Consider the following 22,449-nt stretch of genomic DNA (forward strand, 5'->3'; position numbering starts at 1 on the left):
AAGTCCAACCTACAGCAATATTCAAAGGCTAAGATGATTGCCTTCCAAAAACCATGGCCGCTTTCTGTTTTGTTTGATATACAAGTTGAGCATATTCGACTGATTCCATTGATTTTTATTTTTACTGACAATTGATTTACCAGCCCTTTACTGCACCCTCTCCTTCTCCCGGTTTCACCTATCACCTGCCACCCAGCTACTTCCTCTCCTCCCCCCACTTTCCTCATCTGATTCCTTCACACTTCTTTTCCCGTCCTGATGAAGGGTCTCAGCCCCAAATGTCAACTGTTCACTCTTCCATAGATGTTACCTGGTATGCTGAGTTCCTCCAGCATTATAATTATGTTGTGGTACATGATCTTGATTTAGTCTTTCCTCTTAATGTTGATTAAAATTATATTGAAATTATTGAAAAGCCAGTTCCTTGAATTGTTAGCTTTACATGAAGGGCAAAATTTTGATGTTATCCCTGTAATATATAAAGTAGTTATTCAGAATTTCAGCCTTGTCTCAGTGCTGGCTCTCTCATCTATAAGGCAGGGCCAAGGTTCAAGAATCTGAGACTTCATCTAAACTGAAATGCATTAAGATACTTGAATGATGCTGTATTTTCATCCTCTGGATAAAATACTATTGTGAAGTTCTAACTGTTCTTTCAAATGAATTTTAAAAATCCTATGTTTTAAGAAGTCTGCAGTTTTGTTAAATCTGTATTCTTCAAACAGCACTAGTAGACTAGCTGAATTTTGTTTGCGGCACATTTGTATAAACAGATAGACTGCCACAATTTCTTGTATATTAGAGAAATAATACATGAGCATAGACACATAGTTCAGGAAGTCTTGAGACTGTGGCAGCTACTATGTAAATACTGTTTTGTGTTTAATGTGAATATTTAATATTTCTTGTTCACTCTACATTTCAGGCTTTTAGCATCTTTCAATATTCCCACTTACCCTTCTGCTCTTTCATTTCTAAAAGATGTTTCTGCCATTTTGTTTTCTTTCACTTGGTTTTCTTCTCAGCCTCTACCCCGATGTTCAACTTACTGACATGTTTCTGCATGTTGATATATATATATATCTGTGAATGCTCTCAGCTTTCTACCTGCAAGATTTGTAAAGGTCAATTTCTTTTTCAGATCACTTTTTATTCGCTTGTTAATCTGTTGAGAGCTGTGCTTGTTTAGACTGAGCCTGGTTCTATACATATATTTATTCTGTAAAAGTACTTCAGTTGACTGTTGCTGAATTTTAACTAACATTGCATTTGCTTCATCTCTTTCCTCATCCATTGAATTTAATCCTGTTGAAGGGATTTTCTCATCTCCTGATTTTTGGTGTATCTGAATGTAAGATCATGGTGAATCTTGTTCTTCTGTAGTTTCTGTGCTCCAAGGGTACAGCAAATTCCAATTCTATATATTGCCTGGGACATTTTTCAACTCCAAGTCATGATAGATATTACCCCTTGTGGGCTCCCATCGATTTAGTACAAAGCAGTCTTGAACTACACTCACAAACTCTGTTTAAAAGCACTTTTTTGCCTAGAAATTCCCAAAAGGATGATTGTGTGGGGAAAGTTGTAATCACAAGTGTTGCAGATCTGGAATTTGCTGTGGGGTGCAATACCTACATCAGGTGGCTGTTTGTTGATTATAGCTCAATGTTCAACACAATCATACCCTCAGTTCTAATCAACATGCTCCAAAATCTGCAATAGGATCCTTGACTTCCTCACTGGGAGACTATAGTCTATGCGGATCAGAAGTAACATCTATGCCTCGCTGACAATGAACCCTAATGCACCTCGAGGATGTGTGCTCTACTCTCTCTACACCCATGACTCTGTGGCTCGGCACACTTCAAACACCAACCATAAATTTTCTAATGGCACAACTATTGTTGGCAGAATTTCAGATGGTGACGAGGAAGCATGCAAGAGCAAGATACATCAGCTGGTTAAGTGGTGTTGCAAAAACAACCTTCAGGAAGAGGAAGTCGAGGGAACCCACACTCAGTCTTCATTGAGGGATCAACAGTGGAAAGGTTGAGCAGTTTCAAGTTCCTGTGTTTCATCATCTCTGAAAAGATTACTGAATGGACATTGCTACCATCAGGGAGGAGGTACAGGAGCATGAGGACACACAGTCAACATTTCAGGAATGGATTCTTACTCTCTGCCATCAGATTTCTGAATGTATCCTGAGTCCAACATATTGATGCAAGTGCAAAGAAAGCACGACAGTGGCTCTATTTCATTAGAAGTTTGAGAAGACTTGGTATGTCACCAAAGACACTTACAAATTTCTACAGATGGACCATGGAGAGCATTTTACTTGGTTGCATCATCATCTGGTATGGAGAGACCACTGCACAGGATCAGAAAAAGTTGTAAACTCAGCCAGCTCTGTCATGGGCACTAGCCTCCCCAGCACTGAGGATGCCTTCAAAATGCAATGCTCTAAAAGGCAGCATCCATCATTAAGGACCTCTCATCACCCAGGACATTGCTACCATCAGGGAGGAGGTACAGGAGCATGAGGACACACAGTCAACATTTCAGGAATGGATTCTTGCCCTCTGTCATCAGATTTCTGAATAGACAATGTACCCATGAACACTAGCTCACTGTTTTACTTCCTCTTCTTGTATTATGTATTTAATTTATTTTTACATTTTTTTTGTAATTTATAGTTTTTATTATTATGTACTGCCACAAAACAGCAAATTTCATGACAAATGCCAGTGATATTAAACCTGATTCTGATTCACAACAGGAAATCCACAGTTGGATTTTCCATTTGGTGTCTAAGGTGGGAGAGTTGTTCCACAGACTGTTTCAGCAACATCCTGACACAGTTGAACTCACAGAGTCATATCATATAGATGATATACGTAATCCTTTAATAACAATTCCCAGTTAAATCTCAGCCTACCAAAGATGAAATCATGAAGGTAATCTTTTGAGGTCTCATGGTATCAGACCAAACAATGACAAGGAAGATACCTCTTGGTTTACTGTCTCCGAGTCAATGGTTTACCCATTGCCATTGACCCCTACTTGAGAGTCACCATTAACCAGACATTCAACTGGACCAGCTACATAAATACTGTTATTAAATTGGTAAGTTGATTTTATTATCATCGCATGTACTGAGGTACCATGCAAAATATTGTCTTGCATTGTGTTCATAAAATTAACTACAACAGCGTTTTGAGGTAGCACAAGATAAAACAATGAAAAGAGTGCAGAATGAAATGCTGCAGTTACAGAGAATGTGCACTGCAGGTAAGTAATAAGGCTTTTGTGTCTTCTGCCCTACAGGAAGGGGTAGAAGAGAGAATGATCAGGGTGTGGGGCCTTTGATTCTGCTGGCTGCTTTATTGAGGCAGTGAGAATTGGAGACGGAGTCAGTGGAGGAGAGGTTGGTTTCTGTGGTGTGATGAGCTGAGTCCACAACTATCTTCAGTTTCTTGTAGTTATGGGCAGAGTGGGTGCTGTACTGTGTCGTGATTCATTTCTATGGTACGTCAATTAAAAATTGGTGATGGTCAAAGGGGACATGCCAAATTTCTTTAGCCTCCTTGGGAAGTAAAGGTGCTGATGAGTTTTTGTGACTGTGGTACCATCGTAGTTGGAGCAGGACAGCAATTGATGATGTTTGCTTCAAAAACTGGAAGCTCTCAACCCTTTTGACCAGGGGTCCCCAACCTTTTTTGCACTGCGGACCGGTTTAATATTGACAATATTCTTGCAGACCGGCCGACCGGGGGGGGGGGGGGGGGGGGGAGGTGGGAGGGGGGTAGGTTGCCAACGGACAAGAATAGCAGTCAAATGCATTGTTTACCCAAAAGACTACAATGACCATGAAGCCTTGTGCGGGCACCAATGCGCATGTGCGTCGTGACCTGCCGATTCTCCCCCCCCCGCCTCCCCCCAAGCAAATCCTTTTTGGCGATTTTGTTCGTGGGGGTGGGTATTAATCACTACCAAAATATAGGTGATAAGTGGGTAATACACTCAATTTTGTTTCTAAAAGGGTTTATCTAACGAATTTAATATTAAACAGAGCGCATATTTTCCTCACATGGATATAATGATAAGTCAATTATCAGGGGAGCTTGAAGTAAGTGTTGAACGAACTTCCAGTAGAAGTGGCAGAAGCAGGTTCGATATGATCATTTAAAGAAAAATTGGATGGGTATATGGACAGGAAAGGAATGGAAGTTTATGGGCTGAGTGCAGGTCGGCAGGACTAGGTGAGAGTAGCGTTCGGCAAGGACTAGAAGGGCCGAGATGGCCTGTTTCCGTACTGTTATTGTTATACAATTATATAGGTCACTTATAAGTCAATAGCCTCATAACATTTTAAGTAACATTTGGATATTAAACGCACAGCACATATTTTCCTCGTATGAATATATAAAATCATTGCAACACACCAATATCGCTGAATCAGTGGGAGCCCTGGGCTTATTTCCCTGCAACAACACCGTCCTATCGAGGGGTGATGGCAGACATCGATACTTGAACGGGGTTCCTGATGTCCAGTCTATTCCGCAGTTTAGTTTTTGTTGCATTCATTGCAGAAAACTCCGCTTCGCAGAAAAATGTTGGAAATGGAAGTGTGCTTTCGTGGCTATCTCAGGATATTTAACCTTGACTTTGATCCAAAATGCCAACAGAGATGTTATGTCAAACATACTTTTCAACCCATCATCATTTGCAAGCTCGAGGAGTTGATCGCCTTCCCACCCTGACACGGATGACGCGCGGGTCATGACCTCGCGTGCGTAATGGCTGATCAGTGGCTGTGACAGGGAATGAGGAAAGGTGCAGCTGACTCATATTGCCAAATCATATTGCTTCCTCATGGCCCGGTAGCGCATGCTCTGTGGCCCGGTACCGGTCCGCAGCCCGGTGGTTGGGGACCGCTGCTTTTGACATTAGCACCATTGATGTAAAAAGGAACATAAGCACTGCCTCTCCCTTCATGATAGCAGTGATCAGCTCTTTTGTTTTGCTAACATTGAGGGAACGGTTGTTGTCATGACCCCATCTCACGAGGTTATCTCCTTCAAGTACTCTTACTCATCAATACTTGAGATATGGCCTACTACAGTGGTATCATCTGCAGAGTTAGAATCTGGCCGCACAGACATAAGCATACAAGGAGTAGAGTGGAGACTGAGGATGCAGCCTTGTGGGGTACCAGTGTTTCGGGTAGTCATAGCGGAGATGTTGCTGTCAGGAAGTCAAGTTGCAGAGAGATGTGTTGAATCCCAGTCTCAAAAATTGGAGACTATTTTTCTGAGAATAATAGTGTTGAGATATAGTCAATAAACAATAGTCTAACATAAACACTGTAGTCATTTTCTTAGATTCACCTCTACATCAGCTTGTTAATGCAAATATCTAATCAGCCAGTCATCTGGGAGCAACTCAGTGTATTAAAGCATACAGACATGATCAAGTGGCAGTTGCTGTTCTGACCAAATATTAGAATAGAGAAGAAATGTGATCTAAGTGACTTTGACTGTGTTATTAATTTTAGTCCCAAATGGGGTGGTTTGAGTATTGCAGAAACTGCTGATCTCCTGGTATTTCCATGCACAGCAGTCTTTAAAGTTTACAGAGAATGGTGCAAAAAAATAGAAAAACATCCAGTGAGCAGCAGTTCTGTGGGCGAAAATGTCTTGTTAATAAGAAAGGCCAGGTTTTAGATGTTTCAGAAAGGATAGGGAGGGAGGCAAAAGAGATGGGGGCATGGTACTGTTGATCAGATATAGTGTCACGGCTGCAGAAAAGGAGGAAGTCATGGAGGGGTTGTCTATGGGGTCTCTGTGTGTGGAAGTTAGGAATGGGAAGGGGTCAATAATTCTGCTGGGTGTTATTTATAGACCACCCGGTAGTAACAGGGACATCGAGGAGCAGAGAGGGAGACAGATTCTGGAAAGGAGTAATAATAACAGGGTTGTTGTGGTGAGAGATTTTAATTTCCCATATATTGATTGGCATCTCCCTAGAGTGAGGGGTTTAGATGGGGTGAAGTTTGTTAGGTGTGTTCCGGAAGGTTTCTTGACACATTATGTGGATAACCCTACAAGAGGAGAGGCTGTACTTGATCTGGTATTGGGAAGTGAACCTGATCAGGTGTCAGGTCTGTCAGTAGGAGAGCATCTTGAAGATACTGATCAAAATTCTATCTCCTTTACCATAGCTTTGGAGAGGGATAAGAACAGACAAGTTACGGAAATGTTTAATTGGAGTAAGGAGAAATATGAGGTTATCAGGCAGGAACTTGGAAGAATAAATTGGAAACAGATGTTCTCAGGGAAATGTACGGAAGAAATGTGGCAAATGTTCAGGGGATATTTGCGTGGGGTTCTGAGTAGGTATGTTCCAATGAGACAGGGAAAGGATGGTAGGGTACAAGATCTGTGGTGTACAAAAGCTGTTGTAAATGTAGTCAAGAAGTAAAGAGCTTACGAAAGGTTCAAAAAACTAGGTAATGATAGGAATCCAGAAGATTATAAGGCTAGTAGGAAGGAGTTTAAGAATGAAATTAGGAGAGCCAGAAGGGGCCATAAGAAGGCCTTGGTGGACAAGATTAAAGAAAACCTTAAGTATGTGAAGAGCAAGAGGATAAGATGTGAAAGAATAGGACCAATCGAGTGTGACAGTGGAAAAGTGTGTATAGAACTGGAGGAAATAGCGGAGGTACTTAATGAATACATTGCTTCAGTATTCACTACGGGAAAGGATCTTGGCTATTGTAGGGATGACTTGTAGTGGACTGAAAAGCTTGAGCATGTAGGTATTAAGGAAGGGGATGTGCTGGAGCTTTTGAAAAGCATCAAGTTGGATAAGTCACTGGGACCGGACAGGATGTACCCCAGGCTACTGTGGGAAGCAAGGGAGGAAATTACTGAGCCTCTGGCAATGATCTTTGCATCATCAATGGGGAGGGGAGAGATTCTGGAGGATAGGAGGGTTGCGAATGTTGTTCCGTTATTCAAGAAAGGGAGTAGGGATTGCCTAGGAAATTATAGGCCAGTGAGTCTTACTTCAGTGGTTGGTAAGTTGATGAAGAAGTTCCTGAGAAACAGGATTTATGAACATTTGGAAAGGCATAATATGATTAGGAATAGTCAGCATGGCTTTGTGAAGGCAGGTCGTGCCTTACTAGCCTGATTGAATTTTTTGAGGATGTGACTAAACACATTGATGAAGGTAGAGCCATAGATGTAGTGTATATGGATTTTAGCAAGGTATTTGATAAGGTACCCCATGCAAGGCTTATTGAGAAAGTAAGGAGGCATGGGATCCAAGGGGACATTGCTTTGCGGATTCAGAACCGACTTGCCCACAGAAGGCAAAGAGTAGTTGTAGATGGGTCATATTCTGCAAGGAGGCCGATGATCAGTGGTGTGCCTCAGGGATCTGTTCTGGGACCCTTACTCTTCATGATTTTTGTAAATGACCTGGATGAGGAAGTGAAGGGATGGCTTAGTAAATTTGCTGATGACACAAAGGTTGGGGATGTTGTGGATAGTGTGGAGGGCTGTCAGAGGTTACAACAGGACATCGATAGGATGCAAAACTGGGCTGAGAAGTGGCAAATGGAGTTCAACCCAGGTAAGTGTGAGGTGGTTCATTTTGGTAGGTCAAATAGGATGGCAGAATATAGGATTAATGGTAAGACTCTTGGCAGTGTGGAGGATCAGAGGGATCTTGGGGTCTGAGTCCATAGGACACTCAAAACTGCTACGTAGGTTGACTCTGGTTCAGAAGGCAGATGCTGCATTGGCCTTCATCAATCGTGGGATTGAGTTTAAGAGCTGAGAGGTAATGTTGCAGCTATATAGGACCCTGGTCAGACCCCATTTGGAATACTGTGCTCAAATCTGGTCGCCTCACTACAGGAAGGATGTGGAAACCATAGAAAGGGTGCAGTGGAGATTTACAACGATGTTGCCTAGATTGGGGGGTATGCCTTATGAGAATAGGTTGAGTGAACGCGGTCTTTTCTCCTTGGAGCGATGGAGGATGAGAGGTGACCTGATAGAGGTGTACAAAATAATGAGAGGCATTGATCGTGTGGATAGTCAGAGGCTTTCCCCCAGGGCTGAAATGGCTAGCACGAGAGAGCATAGTTTTAAGGTGCTTGGAAATAGGTAGAGAAGAGCTGTCAGGGGTAAGTTTTTTACGCAGAGAGTGGTGAGTGCGTGGAATGGACTACCAGTGGCAGTGGTGGAGGTGGAAAGATAGGGTCTTTTAAGAGATTCCTGGATGAATACATGGAGCTTAGAAAAATAGAGGGCAACGGGTAAAGCCTAGGTAGTTCTAAGGTAGGGACATGTTCGGCACAGCTTTGTGGGCTGAAGGGCCTGTATTGTGCTATAGGTTTTCTGTGTCTCTATGAGAATGGCCAGATTGGTTCAAGCTGACAGGAAAGTGACAGTAGCTCAAATAATTGTGTGTTACAACGGTGGTTTGAAGAAGAGCATTTCTGAACGCACAACATGTCGAAAATTGGAAATGGATGGACTACAACGGCAGAAGACCACAAACGTATGCTCAGCAGCCACTTTATCAGGTACAGTTAGGTAAGCCTATTAACCCTACTAGGGCATAGGCTATCAACAACAGCTTGCAGAGTCTTCTATCCTGGGCAACTCTTTAAAATTTTTCCCAGGTGTTGCCCATTTTCTTCGATCCTTCCTCTCCCAGGGTTGAGGTTTTTGGAGCTTCGGTTGGCATTTCTTTAGACCAGGCATTTACGAGATGGGATTACTAGCTCCATGCCCCTCCCGCTTTCTTTCACAGCTGGGCTTGGGACCATCCATGGCAGAGTTATTATCAGGTATAGGAGGAACCTAATGAAGTGGCCACTGTATGGAGGTATCTGAGATATTGACATAGGTACTACAAGATCAAGTAAGAGGCTAGATATCATGCAGTGAGTAATTTACTCCTGACAGTTTCATGCCTTTCCACAATCTACAGGACTTAAGTTGGCAGTGTGATAAATTACTCTCAAATGGGCTCAATGAGTGCAGCTCCAAGAATATTCATGAAGCTCAAATCCATCCAGGACAAAGCAGCCGGCTTGATTCATACTCTGTCTGTCACCTTGAATATTCATCCCCTCCATGATAGGTGCACAACAAAATATACCATCTACAAAATGTGTTGGCCTGGACGACTCCAACATTATCTCTGTCACCAAAGACAATGGTTGCAGGCACACAGAAACGCTCCCACCAATGTTCTTACCTTTGAGCTGCACATTTTATTAAATTCCTCCCTAACAATTCTGTTGGAATGCCTTAACCAGCGTGATAGTAGCAATTCTAGAGGGTGGTGTCAATTTCCTAATACATATTTCATTGAAGTTTCCCATTAGATGATGAGAGGCATTGATCATGTGGATAGTCAGAGGCTTTTTCCCAGCGCTGAAATAGCTAGCACGAGAGGGCACAGTTTTAAGGTGCTTGGAAGTAGGTACAGAGGAGATGTCAGGGGTAAGTTTTTTACGCAGAGAGTGGTGAGTGCGTGGAATGGGCTGCCAGCGACGGTGGTGAAGGCGGATGTAATAGGGTCTTTTAAGGGACTCCCGGACAGGTAAATGGAGCTCAGAAAAATAGAGGGCTATGGGTAACCTGAGGTGATTTCTCAGGTAAGGACATATTCGGCACAGCTTTGTGGGCCAAAGGGCCTGTATTGTGTTGTAGGTTTTCTATGTTTCTATTATATTTTGTATTTTTTTTACCCAGAGTCTTCATAATTTTTATGAATCAAGCTTTAATATTCCTTGCATTGATCTGATTATATGTTGCAATTGCTTCTGTTTTACATTTGGATTTGTCATTGCACTTTGACAGAAAAAGGCTCTAGCTCTGCACACACTATTTCTATCCTGTTTGAGCGCACAGCTCTGAATGTTTAACTATCCTTTTGATATTTACCACACTCTGTAACCCTGCAACCTCCACTTCCAGCATCTTATTTTATCATTTAGAGTAGTTTTGTACTAATCATATTGTATATTTGTCTCTTTTAATGTTCCTCAATTTTTTTTGCTGGTACCTGATTCTCCAAGACTGGTATGCAATTATTTAAATGTTTCATGTTTTAATGGATGAATGTGCGCAGCTGATTTTCTCTGTTTTGCTCCTGCACTGTTTGTCTCGTATCTTTATCTGGCTCTTATTGTATTCTCTGTCTCTTTTCCTCCTTTGCTAAATTTTTTTCTCTTTGATTTTCTTAGAGGTAGCAGGATATGACATTTTGTGCAAGACAAGGATTTGCTCTTGAAGGTAGACTGTATGTACAGCAACATATGAATAAAATGTGTTTTTCAGGCCTCACTAACTTTCTTTGTAACACATCATTCATCTGGTGCTTTCTACTTGCCACCTTCTGTGAACTCCATTCCTCGCTCCCTCCCCTGTGCGCTCTTACTCTCACTCATTCTCCATCACTATCTCTCTCTCTCTCCATCACTATCTTTCTCTCCATCTTCCTCTGTCTCTTTATCACTCTATTTATCTCTATCTCACCATCACTATCTGTTTCTCTCTCTCCCTCCCTCCCGCCTTTCCTCCTTCCGGCCTTCCCTTTCCTCCTTCCCTCTCTCACCTTCTCTCATCCTCTCTCATCCCTTGGGTTCAGTGTAGAATGAGATCTTCTAAGGAGCAGGAAAGTTTCCATGACAGAAATATGCATTTGGCTTGAAGGTAGAGAGGCATAGATTTCTGAAATGGTGAGGTTCAGAAAAGTAGTCAATCATTTGGCTGGACAAGGACAAATTTATTTAGTGAAAAAGGTTATAATTCACTGGAAATCTTGGTTCCAAATGAACGTGGGTCTTAAAAAATGATATTAAAAAATTGCTGGTGCTTGAAATTTGAAATAACGAAGTTCTAGAAATACTCAGCAGGTTCAGCCATCATTGTGGAAAGACAAGTGACTTGATGCTCCAGATCAGAATTAGGAAAGAGAGAATTTAAGCAATTGAATGAGTATTCGAGACTGAGATCAAAATATTAAGGGAATGCAGGGTTCTAGAGACCAGTTGGCAAAGTGGACATGTGGCCATGATCTTATTGAAGTAAAGAGCAGGCTCCATGACCTACTCCTTACTTTTCTGATGCTTATAATGATGCCTAACCTGAATTTATGGTCAGGGTGGCAGACAAGGAGTAAGCAGGTTTCAAGGCCTTGAGTAAGCAATTAAATAAACTTTATCTGTTGCAGGCCCACTTATTGGACATAGAATTCAAGTAAAAGGCACATAAAACATGCTTACATCAGCACTTTGCGATCATGAGCTTGGAAATCAAATAGAGTTGAATATAAGCTTTGAAAGAGATCCTCCTTTCTCCACTACTGTTTTGTCCATAGGTCACTGTCTTTCCTCTCATCACTGATATTGGTTACTGCCAGCCCACTAGCCTCTTTCCTGTCAGAGTATAACACTCCCATTTTATTTCACTCAGCTTTGGAAAGACTGGAAGTTATGTACAGCATTAATTTCTGACAGAAACGGTGTTACATTAAGAATGTGGTACAGTAATAATGGAATATAAATTGCATTGTATTATATAGGAAGTTGTCTCAGAATGAGAACAGTGTGATTGAGGAAGAGCAAAGCAATTACATGCAGGTATAATGTCGTCTCTTTATGCACCTCTCATCCTTTTCACCATGATCCCACTCTGTGCTCTTCAGTGGCCAATAGGATGGCTGTTAAAATAGATTTATGAATCCTATCCCCTTCCTTTTGCTCTTTATTCCTATTATTTTTCCACCTTTTCCTTTGATCCCTTTCCGTCTTGTTGTTTCCTCAAAACCTCGTATTTCCTTGCCTCTTCATTACCCTTACTAGCCTTTCCTCCTGTACTTCATTCTATCCGTCTTTTTGCTACACAATACTTCCTTCTCACCCTGTTGCCTTCTCTTTTTCCCATACTTGCTTCCCAATCTTTTCTCCCACCTTGCTGTCTGCTCCTCTCCCTTTCCTACTTTATTTGTTTCCTTCTCCTAATTTGGGTGTGTTTGTAGAGTGCATTTGACAAGCCCTATTTCTTTGGAGTTGCAATTAGCAGAACTCTCTCACTCAGAGAGGTGGTTTGCATAATATCTTGTGTGTTTGGCAGTGGAGTGTGGTTTAAAGTGCATCACCAAAATCGATCAGGCAGGGATGAGTAGAGGGCAGCCCAAAGAATGTACAATAACTAATAATGAGGATACGATTTAAGTACTGTACATATAGGTAGTCAGGGACTGTCAGAGATTGTCAGATATTGTCAGTATAGCTTTGAGTGAAGGAAATCCTGCACACTAATTTTGAATTTTTTGAGGAAGCAACTAAGAAGACTGAAGAAGGCAGGGCCATAAATGTTGTTGATACAGATTTTATTAAGGCATTTAACAAGCTCCCACATGGTAGGCTGGTTCAGAAGGTTAAGGTGTAAGACCAGTGCATGTTGGCTAATTAGATCCAAAATGATAGGAGGCAGGAAAACTGCTTTTCTGATTAGAAGTCTATGACAAGCTGGGTCGAGTGTTGTTTGATGAAATTTAATCTTGACAAGAGGGGTGATGATGCATTTTAGAAAGTAAAATGGGGGTAGAACCAATGCAACAAATTGTAGGTGGTAAGGAGTGTTGAAGAAGGACATAGGGTTTCAAGTCCATAGTTCTCTGAAAGTGGCAAAATAGCTCGATTGGGTAATGAAGAAGACATATGACATACTTGCCTGCATAGAATATAGAAGTTGGGACATTGCAATTTTATAAAATGCTGGTTAAATCATGCTTGGACCGTTGTGTGCAGTTCTAGTCACCAAACGGTAGGAGGGGCATGATTGCACTGGGGAATGTACAGAAGTGAAACACTAGAATTTTGCCTGGAATGGAGGATTTTGGTTATGGGGCGAGGTTAGGTTGGTTGGGCTTGTTTTTCCTGAAGTAAAAGAAGTTGGTAATGACCTGAGAGACATGTAAAATTATAAGTGACATAGATGGGGTAAATAATAAGAAAAGTTTTCCCATGGCATAGGTATCAAAAATAAGAATGCACACAGTTAAGTTGAAAAAATGAACTTTAAAAAAAATTAAGGGGAAAGTTTTTTTTTACAAAGAGCATGGATGATAGCAGTAAATCACTGCTAGAGGAAGTGATGGAATTAGATACATTTGCAGTGTTCAGGAGTTATTGAGTCAGGTACTTCAATGGGCAAGGCATAAAGGTTACAGATCAAATATGGGCAAATACTATTTGAGTACATGGGCAAAAAGAGGTAATTGTGGACATGGAGTGCTGAATACCCATTTCTGTTCCATGCAACTCTGTAACAAGTAGAAGGGCCAGGAGCGCGGCAGAGAGATGCCAGGGTAGAGCAGCAGTCCCCAACCACCGGGCTGCGGACCGGTAGCAGGCCGCAAAGCATGTGCTACTGGGCTGTGAGGAAACGATATGAGTCAGCTGCACCTTTTCTCATTCCCTGTCACGCACTGCTGAACTTGAACATAGGGTTGCCAACTGTCCCGTATTTGTCAAGACATCCCGTATATTGGGCTAAATTGGTTTGTCCCGTATTACCCCACTAAGGTAGAGCATTCCTATGAAACCTTTCGTGCCGAAATGGCGTGAAGCGAAGAAGCAATTACCATTAATTTATGTGGGAAAAATTTTTGAGTGTTCCCAGACCCAAGAAATAACCTAACAAATCATACCAAATAACACACAAAACCGAAAATAAATAACACTAACATATAGTAAAAGCAGGAATGATATGATAAATACACAGCCTATATAAAGTAGAAATAATGTATGTACAGTATAGTCGGGAAGATGAAGGCAAAGCCGATTTGTGGGAAAAAATCAGCACGTACGCGCATGCGCATGTCACACATGTGCACACAGGTGCCCGCGCAAGGCTTCATGGTCATGGTAGTCTTTCCTGGGGTAAAGTGTCCTGGGATTTGACTGCTACTGTTGTCCCTTATTTGGGAGTGAAAAAGTTTGAAACCCTAACTGTAAAAGACATGTTGAGGTGAGTTTAACCCTACTTGAACACCCCCCCCCCCACCCGGTTGGCCAGTCCGCAAGAATATTGTCAATATTAAACAGGTCTGCGGTGCAAAAAAGGTTGAGGACCCCTGTGGTAGTGGTTCAAGGAGCACATGGGAACATCAGAAAAGGGGCCTGAGGACCTCAGAGTAGTGTGGGAGGGCTAAGGGAAATGCAGTAGAGAAAGGCCTGGGAAGTTTGTGACTTCTTTTATGATAGAAATTTATTTGTATAACTGTTGACAAAAACCATGGTAATTTCCTCAGTAAACTATTGAAGTATACAAAAAGGCAACATCTTTTGTCCGGTAAATCCATGTTAGTTCTCCAGAGAATTTAACATTAATTGTCTTCTCATCAGTACTGCTGAGAACAATTGTGCATGCACATATTTTGTACGCATCCTGTAGCAACAATAAACATAAAAAATCGCTACATTGAGTCAGCAAGGAATATGAGAACAGACAAACTCACATTTCAGAAATAGATCCTTTCTCAAAATGTGGAATATTAATTCTGTGGAATAGTCTTAAATACAAAAGGTATTTACAATATTTTCCATTTATATTTCGAATGTCCAATCATTTGAAATTTGTTGTTCTTTACTTGAATAATTGTAAATTGTAGGGACAATTGCTACCAGACTTTGAAAAATTATTTTACTAATAACCAAAATGAACTGATGTATGTTAAAAAAGGATATGTGTGACATGGATTGACTTTGTTTTCTGATCTCTAGCAAATTTAATCCAGGAGTCGCATGAATTCTAAAAAGAAATAGCCAGATATGTACAGCTGTGCCCTATACGTATTGTCACTGACATGTTGTGAGATGTGTTGGTTTTGCAACAGCTGTAAATGCAAGATGCAAAAATTACTGTAAGTTACAAGTAAATAAATAGTGCAGAAGATGAATACTGAAGCAGTGTTCATGGGTTTATGGACCATTTAGAAATCGGATGGCCAAGTTAAGAAGCTGTTCTTAAAATGCTGGGCGTTGGTCTTGGGGTTCAGCAATTATTAAAATGCTTGTCCTGCAGTAATTCACTTGGAGGTTGCAGTCAATCAATCGGTAACTACTCCTTTTCATTTTCAATTTTGTGATGAGCACCTTTTGTTTTCATGAGATGTAGACCTGCATTTAATCTATTTGTCTATCACTAACTGTCTTTGAAAAGCCTTGGTACAATCTACATGTACAGTAGATACTCTCATGGTGCTGTTAGTACTGACTGGCATGATTGGATCGCATGATAATGAATGAACTAATATATTTCCAAGATAGGATGCTGTGTGGCTTACAGGTCATGGTGTTCCTGTGCCCCACTGACTTGTGCTTCATATAAGTAAAGACTGTGCTTTGAGAAATGTAGCAGAAGAATCCTTCTGGAGTTTTTGCAATTGTCTTATGACTCGAGGAGACAAAAGTTGACAGTTCAGAAATTCTGAACCAAAAATAAAAAATATAATTTTCTCTTCAGCTATTGTATATTTTTGTAGTTGTACTGCACAATTCACTGTTTAATGCAATTGGTGTTTGTTACTAAATCTAAAGGTTAAATATGGTGACTAATAGAGTGTGTGGTGCTCATATATTTGTTCATTTATTAGTATTTGATTAAATTGCTTAAATGAGCATCCTTTATTGTTCTTTTGGTACACCAATTATACATGAAAAGGATATCCAGGAAGAGGAAGTCCAGACAGCCCCATACCCTCTTGTACAGAGTGTCGGTGTTGATGTGAACATGTTTGCTTATTTCCCAGTTAAATAATCAGAATCAGATTTATTATTGCTGGCAAATATGACATTTGTTGTCTTGTGGCAGCAGCACAGTGCAAACACGTAAAATCTATAGATTACAAAAATAAATGAATAGTGCAAAGGAAAGGAATAGCAAGGTAATGTTCTTGGACCATCAAATATCTGATGGTGGAGGGGAAGAAGCTGTTCCTAAGTTATTGAGTATAATAAGGTATAAAATTTTAAATTATGTGACAAACAAAACAACAGATTCTGGAATCTGAAACAATGAAGAAGTGCCCAAAGATCTCAGCTAGTCGAGCAGTATCTGTGATGAATAATATGTGTAGGTATTGCAAAATGGGGAATAACCTCCCTGTGAAACAATCTGTACTGGGCAGATGCTGCTGTATTATTAGTTTATTACCATGATAAAATATGTAAAGGATTAATTAATGCCAATGAAGTAGTACTCAAAAGTAACATTTTTACTTGTTCTTCTATTTGAACAATTTACACATAGATTATCTGGGTTCTCCACAGATAAACTGTTAATGGCACTCTCTGCAGCATAATTTTTACTGTCTAAGTTATCAATTTTGGAATGGAATTATATTTTTATAAATGATTGTGATGGCAGCTGTTCAATACCTTTCCAGCATCAAGATGAAGAGCGACGGCGTCAGTTGAGAGAGAGAGCTCGTCAATTAATCGCAGAAGCTCGATCCGGAGTTAAGATGTCTGATCTCCCAAGCTACAATGAACTGTCTACCGAAAGGTTGAAGGAAAAATCAAAGACTGTTGAAGGTTAGTAACACCCTATGTGCAATATCTCATTTAATTATCAGGAGTTTCATTCTCTCATATCTCAATTCAATCATAGTGAACAAAAGAAATGAAATATTAGCCCTAAGATTAGTGGATATTTATCTTTAATATAAATAATATTGCAGTCCTATTGTTCTTTGTTAAAGTTGAGTACTGCCTTTTGAATGACGACCAAGGCCTTGCAACTTTTACTAGTTTCTCCCCTCAAGTTTTATCTGAGCTGCTCTTATTAATAAATGTTTCCTCCTATTCCCACTACACCTTTGACTACCTTTTTTATCTTTCTAGCATCAACTTTATTCATATCTAGCTTCATCATCCTTCTCAGAAAAACTTTGCCTCCTCCATTCTAGCAAATCTACCCATCTCCAACCTTCATCTCATCTTTGGAACCCCTGAGTATTGTAGATCTGAAGTTCATGTTCTCCCTTTCTTGAATTCTTTATTTGACTCTAACCAATTATATTACTACCCCTTTTGTGGTACAATTCTGTTCTTACAGCATGTTATATTAATATGTTTGTGACAAATCTTTATCTTCTTGATACAATTGACCATGTGATTCTCCTCTATCAGAGCATCTCCATCATTGCCATTTGTATGTTGGCTTGTCCTGTTTGTATCTTTTTGTATTTTTTGATAGGATTCACTTGCAGTGGCTTCCCGTTGTTAGCTGTGGCATTCGCTAAAGATCAATCTTTTTAGACCTTTGTGAACTGAATATGCATTAACAGTTTTCACATGTATGCTGACATCTCAGGCTTTAAGACCATAAGATATGGGAGCAGAATTAGGCCATTTGGCCCATCGAGTCCATTCTGCAATTTCATCATGGTTGATCCATTTTTCTTCTCAGCCCCAATCCCTGTACCCCTTCATGCCCTGACCAATCAAGAACCTATTAACCTCTGCCCTAAATACACACAAAGACTTGGCCTCCTCAACTGCCTGTGGCAACGAATTCACAGGTTCACCATACTCTGGCTAAAGAAATTCCTCCTCATCTCCGTTCTAAAAGGACACCCCTCAATTCTGAGGCTGTGTCCTCTGGTCTTAGACCCTCCCACCAGTGGAAACATCCTCTCCACATCCATTCTTTCAAGGCCTTTCACAGTTTGATAGGTTTCATTCAGGTTGCCCTCATTCTTCTGAATTCCAGTGAAAATAAGCCCATCAAATGCTCTTCATATGACAAGCCGCTCAATCCTGGAATCATTTTCGTGAACTTCCTTTGAACCCTCTCCAGTTTCAGAAAGCCCTTTCCAAGATAAGGGGCCCAAAACTGCTCACGATGCTCTTAAGTGAGGGTTCACCAGTGCTTTATGAAGTCTTAACACTACATCCTTGCTTTTATATTCTAGTCCTCTTGAAATGAATGCTAACATTGCATTTGCCTTCCTCACCACAGACTCAACCTGCAAATTAACCCTCGGAGAATCCTGCACAACGACTCCCAAGTCCCTTTGCACCTCAGATTTTTTAAATTTTCTTCTACAAAAGTGCATGACCATACCCTTACTGACACTGTATTCCATCTGCCACTTCTTTGTCCATTCTCCTAACCTAAGTCTTTTTGTCACCTCTCTACTTCCTCAAAACTACCTGTCCCTCCACCTTTCTTCATAACGTCTGCAAACTTTGCAACAAAGCCATCAATTCTGTTATCCAAATCATTGACATATAATGTAAAAAGGAGAGGTCCCAACAAAGACCCCTGTGGAACACCACTGGTCACCGTCAGCTAATCAGAAAAGTCTCCCTTTATTCCCATTCTTTGCCTCTTGCCAATCAGCCACTGCTTTATCCATGCTAGGATCTTTCCTGTAATACCATGGGCTTGTAACTTGTTAGGCAGCCTCATGTGTGGCATCTTGTCAAAGGCCTTCTGAAAATCCAACTTCATAACATCAACCAATTCTTCTTTGGTTATCCTGCTTGCTATTTCTTCAAAGAATTCCAACATATTAGTCAGGCAAGATTTTCCCTTGAGAAAACTGTGATGACTATGGCCTATTTTAACATGTGCGTTCAGGTACTCTGAAACCACATCCTTAACAATCGACTCCAATGTCTTCCCAGCCACTGAGATCAGACTATCCAGCCTATAATTTCCTTTCTTCTGCCTCTCTTCTTTGTTGAAGAATGAAATGACATCTGCAATATTCCAGTCTTCTAGAATGATTCCAGAACCTATTGATTCTCGAAAGATCATTACTTATTCCTCCTCAATCTCTTCAGCCACCATTTACAGAACCCTTGGATGTACACTATCTGGTCCAGGTGATTTATATACCTTTAGACATTTCAGTTTCTAAAGAACTTTCTCCCTCACAATGGTAACTTGACACACTTCATGACTCCTGACACCTGGAACTTCCATCATACTGCTAGTGTCTTTTACAGTGAAGACTGATGCAAAATACTTATTCAATTCATCTGCCATTTCTTTGTCCCCTATTACTACCTCTCCAGCAATGTTTTCCAGCAGTCTCATCTCCCTTTTACACTTTATGTACCTGAAGAAACTTTTGCTATCCTCTTTAATATTTTTGGCTAACTTACTTTCATTTTCCACCTTTAGTGACTTTTTAGTTAACTATTGGTTTTTAAAAGCTTCTCAAACCTCTAACTTCCCACTAACTTTTGCTCTCTGATATGCCCTCGCTTGGACTTTTACTTCTGTAGGCCACGGTTGTCATTTTACCTTTAGAATACTTCTTCCTGTTTGGGATGTACATATCCTGTGCCTTCTGAATTGCTTCCAGAAATTCCAGCCATCTCTGCTCTGCCGTCATCCCTGCCCATGGCTTTGGCACCTGTCTTCTTGGTCTCTTCCTTCTCTCTAAATTGTCAGTCTACTTGTCTGACATCCAGTGAGGGGTGAGAAAAAATTTCCTCCAATAGAATATTAAGCTCAAAGCCACTACCTCTGCTCACATCACAAACTCCATTTCATATTCACCCTCACTAATATTCTCCCTGGAAACCATTTGAAAGTGAAACTGATCATTTGTAAACCTGCTGTAACTTTTGATATGGATGGATCACTTCTGTGCCAACATTGCTTACATCCATCACCTTAATTTCATTCAATTATACCTCAGCTCTTCTGCTGAAAACCTCATGTATGTCTTCACTTCCTTGCAATTTGTTTTAGTCCATTGCACTCCTGGTCACTCTCTGATTTTACCCTCCAAATACAGAAGCATTTCAAACTTTACTCACCAATCTATAATTGATTCTGAAATTTCAATGATCACAAAAGGCATAAAAAGTGGACCTTTGCGTTTGTTAACTATTTTTAACATCATAGAGTAGGCTTCCTCTGCAATTTATGGAACTTTATAGGTTGTAAAGATGCAGCAGATACAGAGTTGCCTTTTCAGGTATTACTTTTGATATCAGGATTGTCTAAAGTAAGGAGTTATCCATAAAGAAAGGAGATGAGGCAATTTTTTTATTTGCAGATTAAAATTCTTTGGAATTTTCTTCCTCAAAGGAGACAAAATCTTGCAAGAGATAGATATTTGAAAAGCAGAAGTTTCACAAAAGGTGAATTGAATATGAAGTTGAGGTTGCTTTCAGATTAGCCAAGATCTTATTCATGGCAGAACAGATTTGAAGAATCACGTGGCTTACTCTTTTTGTATATTCATATCAGCCTGCTCATCCTGTTGCTTGTCACTGCTGCTCTGCATGTTAGATCTTACAAGCACCAATCATTTATTGTGATGTGAATCATTAATCTGTGCAAGTTCTATAAATAAATATAAGAACAATGAACCATCCATTTTCACTAACATTGTCTGACATTCTTGCTTGCATGAATATGCTAATTGGTGACTAATGTTTTCAATGATCCAATGTGTTATGATTGCTTTTGCTGATTTTCTTGTTTCTACAGATGATAGTACTGGGGTAGATACTAATGAGGAAGGCAATGAATGCTCTATTTTGGGAGGTGGAGAGGAGCACACTAACCATGAAACTGACCTTGATTCTTTTGGTAATTCTAATTATATTGTGCTGTTTAACCTGTGGAAAATGCAATACTTGGTGCTTGCTGGAGCTTTGTGCATCTTTCATGTCTGTTTTTATAACACACTTACTGCAACTTTGAGCTCCAGCAAACTGTTTTCATAGTGATACCTTGAAATAATACACCATAACTGTATGTGCACAATCAAATGCAATTCATCAATCATGTTTTTGACACGATTCCAGTATCTTTAATCTCCCTTGGGAATACCAGAACAAACTAAATGTAAATCAATTTTAAAAGTATACCTTATTCAGTGACTAAGCACTGCCACAAAAAAAAACAATTTTCCCCTTCAAGGAAAGAGATACGGTATATTTCTTAATTTTTCCCATGACATTGCTTGGAATCATATAAGATAAAGACACAAGGGAGAACATTAAACCTATTGTGGCCTTTCTGAAAAGTGATATTTTAAGTGTGGTTCCAAATCCACAGTGCTATCTGCTCTTCAGTGCACTTACATGTGGCAATTCCTCATATGTTATTAGGTGCTGACAAGTAAGTGAATCATAAGATCATTATAGCTATGCCAAGGTTTTCATCATAAACAAAAATCACTGAGTGATGCACAGATTGACATTGGTAAATTGGTTTATTATTAGTTTATCCCTTTTTCTATAAATCAGAGGCAACATTGACAGCAGTTTTGCATACCACAGCCAATAATGTTTTAAGCAAAAACTTGGAATCAGGTCTCATATTGTTCAAGTGCTACCCACCTGTTTTTTTTATATGATTATCAAAATTTCTTGTGTGGTCATTTTCAGACTTTGTCCTAAAGCATTGATTCCCAAATGTGTCACTGGCCTCACATTGCTTTTGCTTGTTGATTTTGGTTGCCTGTCCAATGAATGGATAGCAGACCCTGGAACAATAATAATAGATCTAAAAGAGAATTGCATAGGTTGATGAAACAAGAGCAAATGTCTGTGTAGTGCTGACATATTTTGGGAGTTCTGAAAGTCAGTTAGTACATGAAACCAAAGAAATTTATTTTCTTCAGGACTTCATTCCCCCCATTCAGATTTTAGAAACATTTGGAGAGTGCAGGGCCTTTGCTCTATACTGTTGAATTCCAAGACAAATCATATATTGTAAAAACTTAGCACTCGAGCACAATCTTACCCATTCCTAAAATCTCCTTTCTGAGGCGATATACTGAAGATTTAATTGTGACAAGGGAATGCCATTCAAGATCCATTGCTTTGAGAGAATTCTATGGTGGGGGGGCACTGCAGGAGTGAAATGTAGAAAATACTACTCCTTCGTAGTATGCATGTACTATTTAAAATAATTCTAACTTTTTCAAATCATAATCACAGCTAGAAATGCAGTTTTTACATAATTATATCTCTACATCAAAACTAAATCATTCTTCAAAACTAAATATGATTTTCATGTCTAGTGATTAAAATTGTTATTATTAAATGATAATAATTATAATGATTATTAAAATATATCCAGTGATCTGTTAAAATATTCTTCATCATCTGTCTTGTCTTCATTTCATCATTCTTCCACTCATAGTTCATCTAGTCAATATTCTTTATCTTCATGAGCAGTTTAGAGCCAATATTTTTTATTCCTTTTTTGCCTTCTGACATTTTGCTGCTTCCTCTCACTCAAGGAAAGATTTGCAGTGATGTAGCACCTTTTATTCCTTTGATGTCACACAGCTTTTCAAGTGTAATCAGTTATATCTTATGTGGTTGCCAGTTTGCGCACAGAAATTCTCAAACATTCATTCCCT

The 22,449-nt window shown here is 39.9% G+C and overlaps 1 protein-coding gene across 3 annotated transcripts in view; it reads left to right on the forward strand.

Moving 5' to 3' along the window:
• Window positions 1-22,449, forward strand: part of ehbp1 (EH domain binding protein 1) — a 438,810-nt gene that overhangs the window by 329,123 nt on the left and 87,238 nt on the right. For 2 of the 3 annotated variants that reach the window (XM_072265404.1, XM_072265403.1), the window contains exons 16-17: window positions 16,489-16,636; window positions 20,562-20,663. In XM_072265404.1, the coding sequence (XP_072121505.1) occupies window positions 16,489-16,636; window positions 20,562-20,663 (250 nt within the window). The remainder of the gene's footprint in view (window positions 1-16,488; window positions 16,637-20,561; window positions 20,664-22,449) is intronic. The other variant, XM_072265405.1, reaches the window with a different exon arrangement.

The sequence above is a fragment of the Mobula birostris genome, chromosome 8 (genome assembly GCF_030028105.1).
Source record: "Mobula birostris isolate sMobBir1 chromosome 8, sMobBir1.hap1, whole genome shotgun sequence".
NCBI classification, from domain to species: domain Eukaryota; kingdom Metazoa; phylum Chordata; class Chondrichthyes; order Myliobatiformes; family Myliobatidae; genus Mobula; species Mobula birostris.